The sequence below is a fragment of the Schistocerca americana genome, chromosome 3, assembly GCF_021461395.2.
Source record: "Schistocerca americana isolate TAMUIC-IGC-003095 chromosome 3, iqSchAmer2.1, whole genome shotgun sequence".
In the NCBI taxonomy this organism is placed as follows: Eukaryota; Metazoa; Arthropoda; class Insecta; order Orthoptera; family Acrididae; genus Schistocerca; species Schistocerca americana.
Genome location: NC_060121.1, coordinates 147,893,831 through 147,913,320, shown reverse-complemented (window position 1 = coordinate 147,913,320; position 19,490 = coordinate 147,893,831). Strand labels below are relative to the sequence as shown.

General features: G+C 38.3%; 1 protein-coding gene across 1 annotated transcript in view; it reads left to right on the top strand.

The window, feature by feature from the left end:
- LOC124605930 (mucin-17-like) overlaps positions 1-19,490 on the top strand; it is a 121,745-nt gene that overhangs the window by 7,685 nt on the left and 94,570 nt on the right. Inside the window, exon 4 of the mRNA XM_047137887.1 lies at positions 7,302-7,695. Coding sequence (XP_046993843.1) covers positions 7,302-7,695 — 394 coding nt within the window. The remainder of the gene's footprint in view (positions 1-7,301; positions 7,696-19,490) is intronic.

Genomic DNA, 19,490 nt, shown 5'->3' with positions numbered 1-19,490 from the left:
ACGTCACACACGACAGCACCCTTACGTCACGGGTCAAAGCCGACGCGTGGGATCGGACACTTCTGTCGACCCTACTCATGTTGTTTAATGGGGGAGATAGCCACAACTCTGACTCCTTTCTTAACTACTGCTTCCCTTACGTATCCTTCGAGTCTTATAACTGCTGTCTGGTTTCAGTTCAAGTGGCAGATAACCCTTTGCTCTCTTTATTCTGTCCCTGTTACTTTCAGTATTTCGAGGAATGTATTCCAGTTATTGTCTAATTCTTTCTCTAGATCTGCAATTCTATAAACGTTGGTTTGCCTTTCTTTGATATATCTTCAAAGACAAGTTGAGACTAGTTACTCATACTGTTACCCAGAAACTAATGATACAAGTGAGAAAGTTGGTGCAATGGTCAAGGTACTGGATTTGTGTATACAAGGAGTGTAGTTCAAAACCCCTCCACTTAGGCTACCCTTTTTTTTTATTTTCCATGTTTTCTCAGATTATTTGAAGCAAACTTTAATGTTTGATGATTTTAGTTATATGAGCATTAGGCCATGGTCGAAGGTATACAATACCTGCCACTTTGTCTCCTAATGCTGGAGACATCCTTAGATTTTATCAAGACTACATTTGTTGGTTTTTGAATTCAAACAGTTACACTTGCTGAGTTTGTTTGACTTCAAAAAAAATCACCTAATGAAGTTTTTATAGCCTCTGATAATGTCTCTAGCATTAGGTGGCAAAACACTAGGCACAGAAATATGCCTTAGACTAAGGCTAGAGATCTCTCAGGAGTGTACAGTGTCTCTGTAATGGATCCTACTGATTGAGCTGGCTTCATCTGGAGAAACTGACAATGACATATACAATTTGGGAAGAATATTTGATAAAAATAAATGCACAGTACCCTTAACTACAGTGTGGGTTTTGATTTGTGCATAGAACTAAAATAGAATAACAATTGTGAGTTTACATGAAAGAGGAAGGGGGAGAGTATAACACAAAAAATTAGAGAGGAAACTCTTTTTGTATTAACTTTCACCTCTCTAGTATTTCCTTAGTATGATGAAGCTGAGGTCACCTAGCTTAAGATGAGACCTTTTTTTGGCAGAAAAATAACCGTATCTTGCTGGGCTGTCTACATTATACTTATTTCCTCAAGCCTAAATGAACTATTCAGAAAAGCACTCTGTACAGAACAGAGCTTCATTGTGTATTATTATTATTATTATTATTATTATTATTATTATTATTATTATTATTATTATTATTATTATTATTATTTTTTTTTTTTTTTTTTTTTTTTTTTTTTTTTTTTTTTTTTTTTTTTTTTTTTTTTTTTTTTTTTTGAGGAAGTAGAACAGAATGCTGCAGATAGTTGATTTTGAAGTTAAGAAACTGTATATATCACTGCACTTTTAACATCTGAAGATCTTTCAGCCTTAGACACAAAACAAGAAAAAAAAGAAAAAAACTTCTAAATGCTCCTGTGAAAAGGTCAATAAATGTGAAAAATAGTCTGCAGATACTTGCACCCACATGTACACTCCACAGATGGAGGAAGATGCAGACCTAAAACACAGACTCTAAACATTCAGAAAAAATTGGTAGAATGATGATGATCCCAACACAGATGATATAGATATTCAAATCTAACAACAATATGACAAGGGTAGATTGCTACTCACGATATAGAGGAGGTGTTGACTTGCAGCCAGACACAATGAAAAGGCTGCGAAACTTGTAGCTTCTGGCCAAAAAAAATCCATCTTCAGAAGCAGAAGAAAACACACACATGCATTGCTACCATCTACAACAGCTCACGCTGGACTGCACGCTGCGTCTGCGCTTCATATGATGAGAGCAATTGCTACCATCTACAACAGCTCACGCTGGACTGCAGGCTGCGTCTGCGCTTCATATGATGAGAGCAGCCATTGAAAGCTCAAGTTTTTCTATTTAAAGTGACATGGCCTGCAAACTGAGAAGATTTTATTCAGGCATACCACCACAAAATGACTAATAGGACACAAGTGTTTTTTCTTTTTGTCTGTGAAGTTTGTATTGCATAAAGGGCATCTCTTTGAGTTTGCAAGGTTCCCAAGCCATTCGGCCTCATTATACCAATAACAAGAAAGTTGAGCTCAGTCATAGAACACAACAGAGGCAAAGAACTGAAGTAATTGTCAAGAAAATGTAGCTTCTTGGTGGAACAAAATTTATCCAAAGCTTTTCGGTGACTCAAGTCATATATATCACCTTTTCTGTATAGGGTGAGTACTTGTCTAGATACCTATTGGACTTTATTACAAGCTACCAAACTTTAAAAGTAAATCTGATTGGTTTCCATAAATTTTAACTGCTTCATCAAATTCTGCCCATAGTATGGTTCCCTGGCCTCGTCCAAGGAGAAAGTGGAACCCATATGCTCAGAAAATTCTTTGAACATCATATTTTAACTGTCAGTCTTTATGCACTTCAGCAGATAAGTCAATTTGTGAATTATCATTCAGATGTAGAAATCCATATATAGCATTAAATTTATTTCTTGTTACAACAGTAGTGACAACACAGTTATAAGTATCCTCTTTAGTTTCCCAATAAAGTTTTTGAATTTGTGATCTTAACATTTTTCCTGTAATTTTTGCACAACTTTGGATAGTGGTCCTATATAATTCAAAGATTATCACTGAATTAGCTTTCTGCACATGCTTCTCCTACCAAGTGATTTCATCCATAAATGTTTTACTTTTAACTCTCAAATTTCCATGAGTAAATAATGTCTGCTTTGAAGGACTTGGTATTGGACCATGAATAGTATTTGTTTTTCGTTCACATGATCTACACTGCCATCACAAATGTTCAGGATTTTTGTTCATCATTATGTCGAGCAGCAGAATGTTTAATTGTCCAGACTGTGGCTTTCTAAGATAGCATTTGCTTACTTAGCTTTATGAAATCTATTGCTTTGTTTTTGTCACTGTTAGCTCATCCCTGTCACTACCTTGCCTGTCTGCTGGAGGTAACACAAACAAAGTAATCCATCATATCACCCCAGCCTACAAAGGCTGGGGATGGAGGTGTCATTCTGCTGGTGCTAGGGCATGTGGCTATTAAGGGAAATGAAATCGCGGGTGTAGCAGCCAAGGATGTGTGTTAAAGTCCTCAGATAGTTCAGTGTCCCATCACTTTACATGTTGTTACTTCACTGTCAATGTACGGAGTAATGTGTCTATGGAAGAAGATTGACTGGTGGTGAAAGACAGTAAGTTGTGTCTGGATAAGTCAACAACGCAACCATGTTGTACCCCTTCCAACCCCACCTACATTGTGAGGTCCTTCTAATTCGATTTCGCATAGGACACAGCCCTATAACACATGGCTTATTCCTCAGAGGAGAGGACCCTCCAGTGAGTGGCATTTGTGGCGAACAGATCACAGTGTACCATGTTTTAGTAGACTGTGTTTTATATTCAGACAAGAGGGCAGCAGCTCATTTCCAGACAGATTTGCGCTTTATCTTAACTGGCAATCGAATAAATGTGGTACTACTTTTACAGTTTTTTGGACTGTCCGATTTGTTCCCTGAAATTTTAGGGAGAAATTTTTAATGTGTTGTAAGGGTGGCTGGCTCATCCACATTTTTTGTCAGTGATCAGCCAGTCACATATTCCCTCCACCACACGCTGTCAGGTGGCTTGCGGAGTATGGCTGTGGATGTAGATATTAGTTTTTATCCATTTTAGTTTCTCTCTTGTCATACATGTGTTTTAATTGGCTGTTTTAGAACACCTAACAATTTTTAATAGGTTGTGAGCTAGACTCATAATGTGGTTGGCCATGGGAGAGAGTGAGTGCTGTTTTATATCAGATTGTTTTGTGCTTCCTTTACCACATTTTCAACATTTTAACCACATTCGTTTCTGCTAGTTGTTGTAAGGATGCTGATAACCTCATCATTGAGTCCCTCTGAAGTCCTTCCCCTCACCCCCCCCCCCCCCCCACCCGCTCCCACACACGAGTCCCTCTGATGTCTTCCCCCCCCCCCCCCCCCCCAACTGCCACCCTCCCACACACACACACACATACACATACACATGCTGGAGGGACCAGAACTTTTCAACTTCATCACTGGCATCAATTTCTTAACATACATCAGCAGTTACTTCCTCCTTAATTTCTGCTAGCCACTTCCAAGATTTTTTCCCACCGTATGGTATATCATACATTAATATTTTACTCAGTTTTAAAACAAGTTAAATGGAATCTGAATGTAAATTCTTAAAGGAACATATTTGTTAGTCAGTTGACTTTAAATCTATGGAAATGAAAATGTAAAGGTTCGTTTGCTCATAATCATTTATCTCCAATGTTCGTGACACATTGCTTTGAAAATTTGACACAACATTGAATTGTAATATGGACACGATTTTAGTTATGTAATTCTTTAATATATGATTTATAACTTATGTGTATGTAACTTTTTGAGATCTTTTTGTAAATGTTCCCCCTCTTATTAAATTTATATAAATTTATGTGTTACATGATTTAAAAAGTAGGTAAATAAAAGCACATGTGTATACCAGTGGAATGTTGCGTCAAAATTTCGATGCAGTCGGTCAATAACTTTCGGAGATTTGGGAGTAGGAACATTTACATTTCCCATGTAAGTACAAATGTAGATGTTCCTTGCTCCTAAATCTTCAATCTCTGAAAGTTCTTCATGGATTGCTTAGAAATTTTACCACAACGTAGCATTCGAACACTTGTGTTTATATACTTTCTGGAATGCCATGTGGTATATATGTAATAAAAGGGGAAATGATATTAAAATGTAAATGCTGCTTTGTTCAAAATTATTAATTGCCAAAAGATCTTGACCGATTACTTTGAAATTTTGACACAACGTTGCATCTAATATGGACATGATTTTAGATACCTAATTCTTTGTACATATTACTGTAACAAATATTTAGACATATACAGACCATATATTTTTTAATATGTAAAATATACAATTGTGAAACATAGTTAACAAACAGGAAAGTTGCATTTATGGCTTATTTGTTTAAGATTAGAATACTACTACAGAATATGAATTTGCAGTAACAGTAAACAAGGGTCAAGGTCAGAGGGGGAGGGGGCAGAGAGGAGTTGGACAGACAGGTAGGAAGAAATGGAAATTGAAATCGGGAAGTAGGGGCTGGACAGAGAGATGGGGCAGGAGTAGATAGAGGAGGGGGGGGGGAGAAGATGGTCAGAGAAAGAGGCCTGGAGGTGGTGGACGCAAAGGGGGGAGAGGATTAGGAGGAGATGGAAAGGGGGTGAGAGAAGATGGACAAAGAGAGGGGGAAGGAGGTGATGGACAGAGAGAGTGGGAAGGAGGAGCAGATGGACGAAGAAAGGGTAGAGAAGGAGATTGGGACATATATTCAATTCACGTACATATTAGAAATGTGTGCCTTCTCTTTTGTTTCTTTTCCATTTAAGCATAATGGACCACAGCAAAGCTAATTACAAATAAAACTGCAACTTAATTGTCTAAAACTTTAGAGTAATTAATTATTTTCATTACTTACAACCATTCCATGACAGCAATATGCAAGTCTCATTACAGTTATCTGTTTCTCACTTAGAAAAGTAACATCATACAAACTTCTGTTGCCAACTCATAATAGGTTCAAGAACACTCAGAATCTGGAAATCAATTTTCATGATACACAGTTTTAAACTTAGATTTATTCACTTTATTATAAGTCATACATACTGAAGTATATTATTTTAAAAGTGAACATTCAAAGGTTGTGGCTGTATGCTGTGTCAGATTTACTTCATTTTCTTGTGAATTAAAAGATGTATAAATTAGAAGACATGAAGTCCTGACCACCTTTTGTATGTTTTTTTGCTATCCAATTTGTCAATTTCTGCTCTTTGTCTAGCTTTCTTACCAGAGATCACAGAAAAGAAAAATGCACACACATTCAACAGGCACACCTCCCCTTGCATCCCACACACATACCAGAGTGGCCGGTGATAGCTGTCACAGCATGATCGAAGATGCAACTTGGTATTTTTCACATACACATAATTTCGACAGAGATAAAAAGTTATACTGAGTGCTGTAAAATGCCAAGGCACATCTGGCTCTGTGGAGCAGGGAACACCCCATTGGCTTGCTCTTGCATTTAAAAAAGGAGTATATGAGCCAGCCATGATTAGATTTCAAACATTTGGCTTGTTGGTCTCATGCTTAATGACACGAGACAACGAGCCGTAGTCGGCATAGACAACAATATGACGCCAAGAATACATGGATAAAATTGTAAAATATTTAACAGTGCTTAGCAAAACAATGTTCAAGTGTAGCCAGCAAGGGACATTGAAATAGTGGGATTTCAAAATTGGTCAACTAATTCTCCTTCAGAAGATAAGTAAATGGCACTGTGGTTAAGAGTCTGCGCCATTATTTAGAGTATGTAGTATTATTACTCCACCTTTAATGCTTTCAGTGTTGATGTAATGTTAAACTCTAACTTTACTACTTTCAATTGTGTGTGTGTGTGGGGGGGGGGGGGGAGGGGGGGATTGGAAGTGGAAGAGGAGAGAGTGAGTAGTGGGGAGGGAAAAATTGTCTATGGTATGGGTGTAAGACAGATTTTTTAAAAAAAATTCAAAGGAATCTAAGATATGCATAGCACACATAAAAAACAAGACCTGCTTTTCCGAATCACATTTATTAAGAACAGACAAAAATACTCATATATGCTCTAAAGTCAAAGAAACTATAAACAATAAAAGTCACTGTGTTACTGATGTCATACATAACGCTCTTACAGTTTTGAAGTTGCAGTACAAATAGTGGAGTGATTTTATAGTTAATCATGTGGCACATGAAGTTGATTAGGAAAACGCCATCCTATTGTCAAAAGACCTTGGGTAAGTAAATTTATTGCTGCAGAGGCATCGGCAGTGAAGGAGTTGTTGTTGGAGTCGGAAATGTGTGCCTCTTTTCTGGGCATGGCATAGGTAAATCATATGGCTCGTTTTGCAGTCAGTATGAGGTTATTGCCACATAAATGAACTATGAATGATTTGTTCTTGTGTGGACATGTGTCATAGACTGCTGGTGCCCATTCCCTTTAGTCACACACACGCACACGCGTGCACACACACACACACACACACACACACACACACACACACACACACACAGAGAAAGAGAGAGAGAGAGAGAGAGAGAGCAGTTGAGGTCATATTTCTTAATGTTTTGGATTAAACTTGTTTCAGGTTTCTTAACTAATAATCTTTTTCAGAAAAATTTGGTAACAATGTGAAGAAGAAGAAGAACAACAGTAGGACGAGTGGACAGAAGACCAAGGAAAATGTAATAAATGTAGAGCCCATTCCACAGCCATCAACTAATACTGAAGGAAATGTAAGGAGTGACATTGTACAGGCCTCTACAAAGAGCAGAATTAAATCCAGTGTCAAGATCAAGAAAAAATTAAAGAAAGTACCAAATACTGTGGTAACAGTGAGTGCACCTGTAGCACATTCAGTTATTGCCCCTGCTAACAGTTCTACTGTGGGACCTGGCACACTTATTTTTACCAATGGCACAGTCATGCCAGTGTTGTCAACTAGGGTTGTGCCTCTTCCATTACTGGTCTCCCGTGCTGCAAAGTTGCCAATAGCAGCTCTTACAAGGTGAGCATAAGGTATATATGGTATATTCTGTGCATGTAATTAGCTGTAGATTATACAAATGTCTGTGTTGTTAGGTGTAACTGCCTGCACCATGATTAGTAGAATGTATGAGGGGATGTTCTGATTTTTCTGAGTTCGTTCTCTTTTTGGTGGTAGTTGATTGGATTTATTGTCTAGTTTGATTATAAATAACTTGTGTATTTAAGAAATTATAAATAACTTGTGGTAATAACGGAACTCTTTCTCCTCACTTATCTGTCACTTTTATTGCTATCTGTTCTAGTTGCATGGAGCCTTTGAGCTCCTGTTAAACCATTTTTATCTTTTTGTCTTTACTATCAACAAAATGACATTTTTAATACATTAGAGTGATTAGTTCCCAGTTTCATTGTGTGTCCTTTACTTTTGTGACCTGTTGCTCATATCCTTGAAGTTATATATCAGGAGAATGTGAAATGAAACAATTTGTGATAGATATATGAGCAGTAAAGTTGTATCAGTTAGTGATTACTGTTTTCTAGATCCTGCTGTCGCTTGTGTGGCAGCATTCTTCACCGCGTCACATGTCAACAATGTAATAAGTGCATCGACTCAGATGTACATATATTTTTATTCCCCAAATCTCTTGGTGGTTTTGACATGCTTCAGGTTCCTAATTCGTAATTCTTCTGTCTGTGCTTAAGTATATCTTTGTGTGTATGTAGATGTGTGCTTGTGTATCCTTATTCTTCGGCTTACTTGTATGAAATAAGTTGAAGGTTATTGGAAACCACGGAAAATAAGAAGGACTTCAGCAATAGAAGTATATGCATATGGAGAGAGGGAAAGATAGACCATTACTCAAATGAGAAGTAAGAAAGAAAAAAGTAGAACTGGTTGCTAAGATTGAAGAAGAGAAAGAAAATAGCCCCAAAGACAGGAAAACCCTTCCCACCCCCTTTCCCCAGGATCCCTACCTTGCCGGTACTTGAGTGAGAAGCCGGAGGAGGTATGATGTTAAATGTCTCCTACAGAACGGACATTCTCACATTCACCTTTGAAGCCCCCGAAGAAAGATCTTAGCGACACCTATGGAACTGCAAATGGTGAAGAATCAGTTACACTTGTGTGTGAGGGTTGTCTGATAGGTGAGGTGTGTGATTAGTGTTAGTCATGCTTGTACTTGCACTACCCATCCCTTCCAAAAGTGTTACAAACCCTCACATTTACATTGTATCTCACAAAGCGTAAAAATTATGCATCATGTTATCACAATTATGTAGTGATTCATATAAAATTCCATTTTCTATTAATCTAATATTCCTTGATTCCCCTCCAAGAATAGCTCAGGCCAAATTAAGACCTAACTATATGCTGATGCTGGGATTCAAGACCACCGCTGACTGGAGCGGAGCGCGCAGGTGACTTAAATACTTATTTGGTACTAACAACCAAGTACTGAGAACACAGACTGTTCTGGATGTAATCTGACTGCTTCTAAGTAGCATATTATGAAAACATTAATAGATGCTTCTGTCCTGACTTGATATAACAACAAAATTTATCACATTGATTACATAGCCTGGACCAGCTCATGTAACTCATTTGAGACCACGAATAGTGATGCAATCACTTATTGCAATTACTACAAGAAGCAGTATGGCCTTGATATCAATGACTTTCAGCAGCTGTTGCTTGTCAGCCAAGTAAAGACAAGGATGCAGAAGCAATAGGATAACAGGATAGTATAAGAATTCAAGAATAGATTACAGAATAGTTTATGATTTGAAGGGAATTCGGCACAGGAAAAAATAGTACAGAAGAAACACTGAAAACAACTAGGGATCCGACAGTCGTCACTCCATCCGTTAACACAGAATGTTAATATCCCTGGGAGACAGATGTGACTCCGCCCGGATCCCATGAATCTGGTATTAACCTCACTTGATTATTCACGGACCAATACTTCTTGTTAAATTTTGTGTGAAAGTCTCCCCACAACAAAACAATCACCACTTTACTAGGTAAAACAACATTAGGTAAAATTATTTTATGTTCTAATCTGTACTGGACAAGTTTGTATTCTTTCCACGAGTCGTCTATAACCTTGTTAGTATCATTAGGTTTGGAAAAAGCAACAGTCGCAACCTTTTCTGGAGATTATACTCTTGGCCATTTCTCGATCAATAATTAGCGCAAGTGGTTTTGCCAGACTACTACATTTATAATGTCAAAGTTGACAATTTTTTCTCTGAAATTTTATTCTACATTATTTACTCGCGAACTGACAGCTCATGTAGTAACTGCTTGTATACTAACACCTGGAATTTTCGACTGAATAATCGATATTAATTCCTTAGGCTGATCTGTGCTCTCTTCCAAAGTATTCATTTCCTGTGTTACAGAATTAAATTTAATATTACATACATTTTTACAAAATTTCAATTTTTTACGAAATTCAGATCCTACATTATTATTATTATATTTGATGTCGCATTCAGCCTCCAAAGTAACTATGCCTTTGCATCGATTACTTGCTTTGCTTTGAGCGTCTAGTTTGATGGGCAACAAACCTATATTTGTTGTTTGAATATTTAAAGTTTCATACTGTCTCTGATTAAAGTCAGTGAACAGTTGATTTACAAGAGTATTCAAAGAAGTAGTGAGTTACTCTTTATATCTAACTTCAGATTTTCTACCTTATCATTTAAAGAGTCAAATTCAATCTTTAATAGAAGTATAATTGCTGCTTGACTGTTCAAGGTTTCACTCTGAGCATTTAAACTAGAATGTACTAAACCTATTTCTCTCCTTAGAGCTTCATTCTGAGCATTCAATTTTTCACTTAAATTTACAATTTGTGCTTCTAGTTTTTCACTTAGAGTGGCTGAATCAGCCATCTGGTCATCCGATCTAGAATTTAGTTCTTGTCTTAAAGTATTGGAATTTGCACTCTGTGCATTTAATTTTTCATTTAAAGTTGCAATTTGACTCTGTTCTTTGGTTATTTAATTTAAGACTTAGTGCTTTAATTAAATTTCCTACCTCAGTCCAGTCTGGCATTTCCTTTGTTACAGTCATTGCCACGGCTGGCTCTGAAGTTTGTTGCTGTTCTTGATCCATAATTTTATTAATCTCAGACCTGGCAATCATCTAAAGAAAATTCACCACTGAGAACATAACTATAATACCAGTTTATCATTCATCTGTCCCCTCAACTTTTATCAAATAATTAGTGGTTTTTGCTCACCTCGTTTAGAGTTCTAGCTGCATTGGTGAGCAGATGTGTAATCAGCGCTGGTGGACAGCAATGGCGTCGGCAGTGTCGGACGTTGGTTTCAGCGTTGTCGTCGGCGAGTGGCTGCAGATTCAGCACCGGTGAGCACCAGCTGGTGTAGTCGGTGTCGGTGGCTGGTTACTGCATCGGCGTGATGTACGTGTGTGAAGCCTGCTTACTCTTGACACCCGATCTTCTTAGTCGAAAAGTTGAGGTCTTCTCTCCAGTTTTCTCTGCTATTACTTTCTCACGTCTTTTACAACATTGCACTCGCAACTTTATTCCATTTGTTTATTGGACTCAGTACGGTTACTGGAAACAGTTCTCGTATGTTGTTATGCTTGATTGCTATGGCAACGCCTAATATCTTCTTGCCGTTTCTGTCTTTCAGTTCCCGTTTTCTTCAGGTCTTGTCACTTAGGTCGCCATGTTCTAACATTGTTTTGGACGATAAGAGACAGTGTGGTATTGGGTTGCAAGGCACACACATCTCTCAATTCAGTTAACTTGCACGTTGTGTGTAGCCGGTCCTCTTGTCTGGGTAATCAGCTACGTCGATCTCCCACAAGCTGCTTCTCCGAAATCTATAGTTAAGGGAACTTATTAAAATACTTCTCTACCTTTGAAATAATTGTGGTACTCGTATAATAGTTTTAAGTTCAATAACTTTATATTTTCAACTTTCACAGATAGTAACTTCTGCAAGCTAACTTATTCCTTACATGTTAGACTCATTTACACATATTTAAGTACCGTACATGTGTCTTGCTTCGTTCATAGCCAAGACATGAAGTAATTCAAAAGTCTCTAGTCTCAAGCGAGTCCAATACCTGAATGTGCATAGCAATCTATATTCAACTGTTCAGTGGTCTTTTTTACAATCACTACAGACACTAACCCATCAAAGAATACGACATAATTATTTGTTGAGTTCTCCTCATGTCTTCTGTGGCGCTGATGGCAAACGCTTGTCTTTGTCAGTGACTTGCCCCTCTTACAGTTTTCTAATAACAAACTTCCGACCTGCACGTAGAATCAGGTGTATCGGTAGAAATGTTCTCACTCTCTCGCACTCGTACCTAAAATAGTGGGTGTCTGAGACAGTGGAAGGCCGAGTGTTTCTAGAATTTACCCTGAAATTCTTGAGGCACTACAATACAGTGAAGGTGAATAAATAGACATTTTTTGTGAATTCTAGTAAATAGATGCGGCCCTGATTTTTTACATGCAGCTCATGTTCAAGTTCATCACAGGGATGTTCAGTGCAGCAAGTATTGGTGCTTTTGAGGAAACCAGTTCATCTAATCCAATGAACTATGATATAATGGGTCTTGCTTTGTTTAGAACAACATAATCATGTTGATGCAAAAGTGGTCCAATACCAAATTGGTGTTACAGTGTGGAAAGCACGATATTATCTAAATTGCTTTCATTTATGTTTGCCTTCCTTTTACTATCAAACAATACTAATGGTCAGGGCCATAACTATGAGGAACAGGAAGGATAACATTTGATAAGCTGTACATGCATACCGAGCGAGTTGTGCTATTTAATGGGCACCTTGGGGACCTGAGTCAGTTTTGACTATATGTAGTTTTGGCAGAACAGGATTCATGAAGTGGCAGCATTTGTAATTTGTAACTGTAAATTATATGTACACTGATTAAAATTACTTTTTGACTGTCAGATGACAGCGGTGGGATGTGGAGTTGCCCAACTTGTATGCAACTTCCCAAAGTGATCATTCAATCGATAGTCGCACATGCGCCAAAAACAAAAAACAAATGCGTAGCTACATTCAGAGAAAAATAATGCCAATAAGGTGAGTGTTCACTTACACATGTTGCAGACTAACAAATGATCTAAATAAGCACTGAAAATTGTAAGGAGAGAACACAACTGAATCGTTGGTAATACACTATACCACTAATGGATGCATGCCAGTAATATCTGAATCACATTAACTGTTGTTTGTATGGTCGCTAGAACTGCTTTCAGAATTTAGAGGAATAGTAAATTGTTCAATATTATTTTCCACTACACATTAATTCTCCCTTTCTTTCATTATTACTTCCTTTGTGTGTCATACAACATTATACCAATATGATGACAAAGTTTCTATTTATAGCATCCTTTGTCAGTCGTTTCATTTCTCCCAGGACACATTTTTTGTTGTTCCTTGCCCCATAACCCTTAAATTGATCATATATGAATTTAATGGAATTGAAATGGCAGTGATTTGATGGCAGTCTGAGAACCTTGTTGCAATACCTTTTTGCTTGTTAGTCTACAACAGGGCTTCCCAAACTTTCCCTCAGACGGAATACTTTGAGAATCCTGGTACTTTGATAGACCACTTTGTATAGTATGAAGATTAATAAAATTTTAGAAAATGAAGAAAAAAACTTTTACTCAGCGAGTACTTCAATTTAAAATCATATCTAGTAACACAGATATCATAATGAAGTTTAAAAAAATAATAATATCATCAGAATGATGAAAAAGAAAAAAAAAAGTTGTATTTTTTATAGTTTTTCATGGAGCACATACTCACTTCCTGTGGTACACCTTGTTCCTCCGAACACAGTTTGGGAAACCCTGATCTACGATATATAGATGTAAAAGTGATTTATTCTGATCCATGAGATCCAGTACACATTCACCCTGTCTACAGTTTTCTGGCATGGGAGTTTTTTTTTTTTACCAAGTCTATAATGTCTGTAGGCACCTTGTCGAGTATATTTGAAAGATACAACGGATTGTTCTTGACTACTACTGAAGATTTGTTCAAGTTTGAGACAGCTCTTTGATGTCAACAGGAGCTAGAGAATGATCCATACATTCCAATTCTTTATGCATTTAGCTAAGACAGATCTCCATAACATTTTAGTACATTGTTCAACAACATGGACCATGATTTATATAAATTCTCAGAATTTTGTGTTCATGCAATTAGTTTATTGCACAGATGCAATGATTACAGTAACTAAAATGAGAGCTGTTAATTTTATGACTGCATTACTGCCAGAATGTAATTTTCTTAGAGAAAAATAAAAATAAAGTCAAAAAAGTTTGATTATTGTTTTAACTCGAAACCTATCCATTACGAGTCCAGTGCTTTACTTTTGCACTACTGTGTCACACAGCAGACACTTTCATTTAATCTTGTTACAGTACACTGCAAGTGTAATGCCTGCATAGATTGTGGTTGTGATTAACCTGATAAATTGGATATGAAACAGAAACAGAAACACGGAACACACAAATGAATTAGGCTGAGCCTATGGAGACAACTTAGACTGTGGTGTACTGCTGTGTGCCACGACTAAAAAATTGTATTTACTCCACATTGTAATGAGACAGGGCTCTCCTTCCACCCTTAAAAATAATTTCAGTATGATGAGTGCATTTTGCGTACAGTAACATATGACTGAAAGTCCACTGAAGGCAAAGTATCAAGCGATCACATTTTTCACTGCAAGCTTTCTGAATTAACTGCTGCATGTTTCTTGAGTTCAAAACATCATAACAACTGTGACCACTAAGGGGAAGTTATGATTTGAGATTATAAGAGTGACAAGGCCTGCTTCACAATCGAGCTTACGGATGACTCCACCTAGCATCAAGAGCTGACCATTTGTGCAAAACCTTGCAGTCTTTTAAAAAGTATGGATGAAATATCGTCATATTATTAAGGAGAGCAGAAAGAGATCATGTGAACAGTTTCCAAACACCATAAACATTCCATCAAGTTGGGTGGAAGATCCACAGGAGTTTTTCTGGGAGAGAAGGATGGTGCCTAATTGCTGCTGTTGTAATGTGAAATGGGAATCTCCAGACAAACTAGCTCAAACAGTACAGAACATTTTGTCAGAGTTATCACAGCAGCCATCTTTGTAGTGCCCCATAATGGGACAGTTGGGAATTCAAGTGCACTGTTGATGGAGCATACAGTAACCCCACTCTTTGTTGGAGCTGATTGTCTTTAGCCTGTGAAACCTCACCAGGTCATGATAGGATCCATTATAGTATAGTGCAGCATCTTGACAGAAGAAGTAAAGAAATTCTCAGTGCACTTTTTTCAAAGTCTATCTCTGTGCCAGGACAGTTACCTGACTAATGAAAGGAAGCTAGTTCAGTTCCTGTCATTAACTTTGGGGACAACATGATATGCATTAGTAGCTATCATAGTGTTGCCCTCATCGGTTGCGTGGATATGACACTGGAACAGATGATCAACTGCTACCCTGTCTGGATCTCAGAATTCAGGCAGCATCTCAGTCGCTTTCATTTTGGGTTTGGGAGATATCGATCCACCATAATGATCCTGACTGCTCAAATTGCCTATACCAAAAGCTTTCTTACACATGCAGCGTTACCTGATATGTTGTTTTGTGACTGAAGAGGCTTACAGTGGTACATGGAGGAATAATAGCTGTGGACCACTCTATGAACAGGGCTTCCCAGGACTTCATGTCTTTATGTGGCCTTTCCTTTTGCCATTTTATTTTTAATATCAAGTTGGCAATTGCAGTGTGACAACTCAACTTGAGAGGAGAGACTTGTAGTGTTTTAACTGTGACTGTGTGCAAAAGGCGAAAAACTTCATATCAGTATTCAAAGTTGTCTTGTAATGTATCTTCTTAGGTTCATATCTTCTGTACTCCAACCACTGAATTTGTAGCTAAGTTGCTGGACACTTTAATTCATTAGTTTTGCAAGTATCTACTGCCTTCTCCAAAGTTACCTATGATACAAATTCTTGCTTCATCTGCACTACTGTAAATGGAGTTTTTCTTTGTGAGTGAGCAATGATTTTATACCAGTCTGATGGTGTGTAGATAGTTTTCCCATTGTCTGGGCTCCCACAGAGTCTAAATCAGCATTGTTTGGCAGATAAGAGTGTCCACTTGTCATCAAAATATGGTCAAGAACAACCATTTGAAGTAGTGGATCTGTCACAAGTTTCAATCAGGAATGTGCCATTGTAAAATTTCTATTTTGTCGTGTGCTAGCATGACTGTACATTATTATGTGTTTTCTTGTACTAGCCACTTCTTTTAAGTGTTTCATTAAGCAAGATGATATTTCATTTGATCCTCGCAAAGCTATAATTTTGCTCCATTCACGTGTGAAAGCAGAGTTAATTCTGAGGTTGTGGCAGCCTAGGTGGTAACAACATAAATTGTGTTTGTAATATGCTACTGAACATGTTGCTTTGAAATTGCCAAGGCTTTTTCCAGATCACATGTAAAAGCATAAACATTTTCGGAGTTAGGTTTTGATAATTCCTTATGCATTTTTATTGAATGTTGTGCAGATTTGGCGCTCTGTAAATGTAGTTTGTGTTGCACTTCTAACTGCGTTTTTTTTTTGTTTCCTCCTACAGCAACTGATATCTACACCTGAAGAATACGCACATTTATCTCTTTTTAATGGATGAAAACTTTGATTGAAATTGTGATTAAAAATCTTTCCATAAAAAGCGTCTGACAAAGGTTTAATGTTGTCTTCAACACATTTTTCTTTGTATGAATTGTACATAACTCTGATGCTCAATTTATGACTCAAATGAACTGAGAATAATGTGACTGATGACATGGGAAACTGTTATGTGGAAATGAATAAGACTAACTGTACTATATCGAGTGATGTGTCACAATGGTTAGCACACTGGACTCGCATTCAGGAGGACGACGGTTCAATCCTGTGTCCTCCCATCCTGATTAAGATTTTCCGTGATTTCCCTAAATCGCTTCAGGCAAGTGTCAGGATGGTGCCTTTGAAAGGGCACAGCCGACTTCGTTCCCCATCCTTCCCTAATCTGATGGGACCAATGATCTTGCTGTTTGGTCCACTTCCCCAAACAAATGAACCAACCAACCAACTAACTGTACTTTTTGGAGCTTTATTGGGAAGTTTATAATGACCTCTTAAAACACTATCAGAGTCCTCTCCTTTCTTTACTTTTTGTGTATATCAATCATCCAGCCATCAAAAATTTGAAAAGTTGTCAAAAAATACTTTTCACAGACTTCTAACTGAATAATTCCGTACATATAAATAGTACAGGATGTCTCACGAAAGATGCCTGGGAGGGCTCTGTATGTCATGCAGCGTGTTTGCCGGCTTTTGCTGCTATGTCGGGCGGTTGTCACTGTGTGTAGTTATCAGACACCAGTACTTGGTGCTTTTCCCCTACACTGTGTGACTGAGTGAACTGGTGTTTTCTTTTGAGTTTTATGTCAAATTTAATCACTTCAGATATTGTTGTTAGACGTCATTATTGCAACTGTGCCAAGTCTGGGGCTTTCCCTGCCCTTATGTCGCTGGGCCTGGTCCTCAGACTGAAACACCGCGCGCTTGTCTTCTATGCTGTGCGACTGAGTGTTTGGGTGTTTTGTTTTGAGTTTTCTGTCGAGTTTCCATTTGGTATGGTATACACAAAGAATCAATGAGTGTTTCTGGTGTTGAAATATGCAAAAACAGAATTGTGTATGGAGTGTCAGCATGAATTCATATGAAAACTTCTCCGTGTGCACATTCCCAGTGATTCAGCGATATGCAGATTAGTGAAGAAATTTCAAGAGACTGGATCTATGTTACACAAACAAAGGCCTAGAGAACATAGTATTTTAACCGAAAATAAATTAGACACAATAGGGGAGGACTTGGAAAGAAATCCAAGAAAATCTCTGTGCCCTTTGCCTCTTCAGACTTGTGTGTCAAGAGCATCCACTCACAAAGTTGTGCACAAACTCAAATTGAAACCAAACAAAATACGAGGCTTGTCCGGAAAATACGTATAAAAGTTCAATAATGTCTTTATGTTACAAGTTGCAGTCACCGCCAGGTGGGACTACTGCTGTAATCAGTCCCATCAATGCTCAGTTCGAGTAAGAGCACTCTGCGTGAAGGTGGGAGTGTGCGGCAGCTTGTTGACAGTTACCTTTTTTCACCTGCCGTCGGCATGGAGCTCTCTCTGATTGAGGAACAGCGTGTCAACATCAAGTTTCATGCAAAGCTAGGCAAGAATGGTCGTGAGATTTTTGAGTGTTTGAAACAGGTTTACGGGGACAATTCTCTGAAGGAACCAACCGTGAACAAGTGGTTAAAAAGGTTCCGGGATGGGCGAGAAGTAGTGAACGATGACCCTCGCCCAGGACGTTCGTCGACATCGAGTTCCGATGCAAATGTTGAACGAATTTGGGCTTGTGTTCTTAAAGACCGTAGATTGACAGTCAGAATGATTGCTGACGAGCTGTCAATCCCCAAAACAGTCATTCACGAAATCGTGACACAAAAACTTGAAATGAAGAAATTGTGTGCGAAAATCGTACCGAAGCTCTTGATGCCAGAACAGAAAGCAAAGAGGGTTGAGTGCTGTGAGGATTGGTTGGAAGCAGAGGAACGAGGGGACTTTCTCAACTGAGTCATCACTGGAGACGATTCCTGGTTTTACGAATTTGATGTGGAGCTCAAATCTCAAAGCAAGGAATGGAAACTAGCAGGAGGACCGAGAACAAAAAAGTCGCGAAAATCAATGTCCAATGTGAAGACAATGTTGATTGTTTTCTTTGATTCTAGGGGCATGTTGACAAGGAATTTGTCCCTCCCGGCCATGGAGTGAACGGAAATTTTTACGTTGAAGTTCTGACACGTCTCAGAGCTCATGTGGCCCGAGTTTGACCGGAGTTGGCAAAAGGGGGCAGGTGGGTCGTTCATCACGACAATGCGCGTGCTCACACTTCGCTCATTGTGCGTGAGTTTTTGGCCCGAAGGTCAATCACTGTGACAGACCACCCGCCTTATTCACCCGATTTAGCCCCGTGTGCCTTCTTCATGTTCTCAAAATGCAAAATGGTGCTTCGGGGGCGGCACTTGGGAGATGTGGAAGCCATCAAGGCGGAAACGACACGGCAACTGAACATCACAGCTGAAGACTTTCAGCAATGTTATCCACAGTGGAAACGGTGTTGGCAGAAGTGTATCGCGTCTCAGGGCGAGTACTTTGAAGGAGACCATATTGTAATACCTGAATAATTATAAAATAAAGTTAATATTCAACTTTTATACGTATTTTCCGGTCAAACCTCGTAACAGTAATGAGTCAACTGAAGGACTGAGATACCGTTGCTCGATGTCATTATTGCAACTGGCTGTTACAGTCTGTGCATGATGGGGAAGTTTATCCTGAGATGCTTTTCTTTCTGATGAAGCATGGCTGTATTTGTCAGGGTACGTAAATTCTCAGAACAACTGACATCAAAGCCCCGAAAATCCTCATGAATCACATCAACAACCTCTGCATGATGTAAAACAGGAGTGCGGTGTCTGGTTAGTGCATGAAAAATTATTGGATCAAACTTTTTCCACAAAACAATATGATCTGACAGCTATGTGAACAATATACTGCACTTTTTTTTAGAGCTATGACCTAACATAAAGATGTATGGTTATTTCATACGGGACAATGCAAGACCACAAGACCAGGGAGCCCTCCGCCACACACCGTTGGGTGGCTTGCGGAGTATAAATG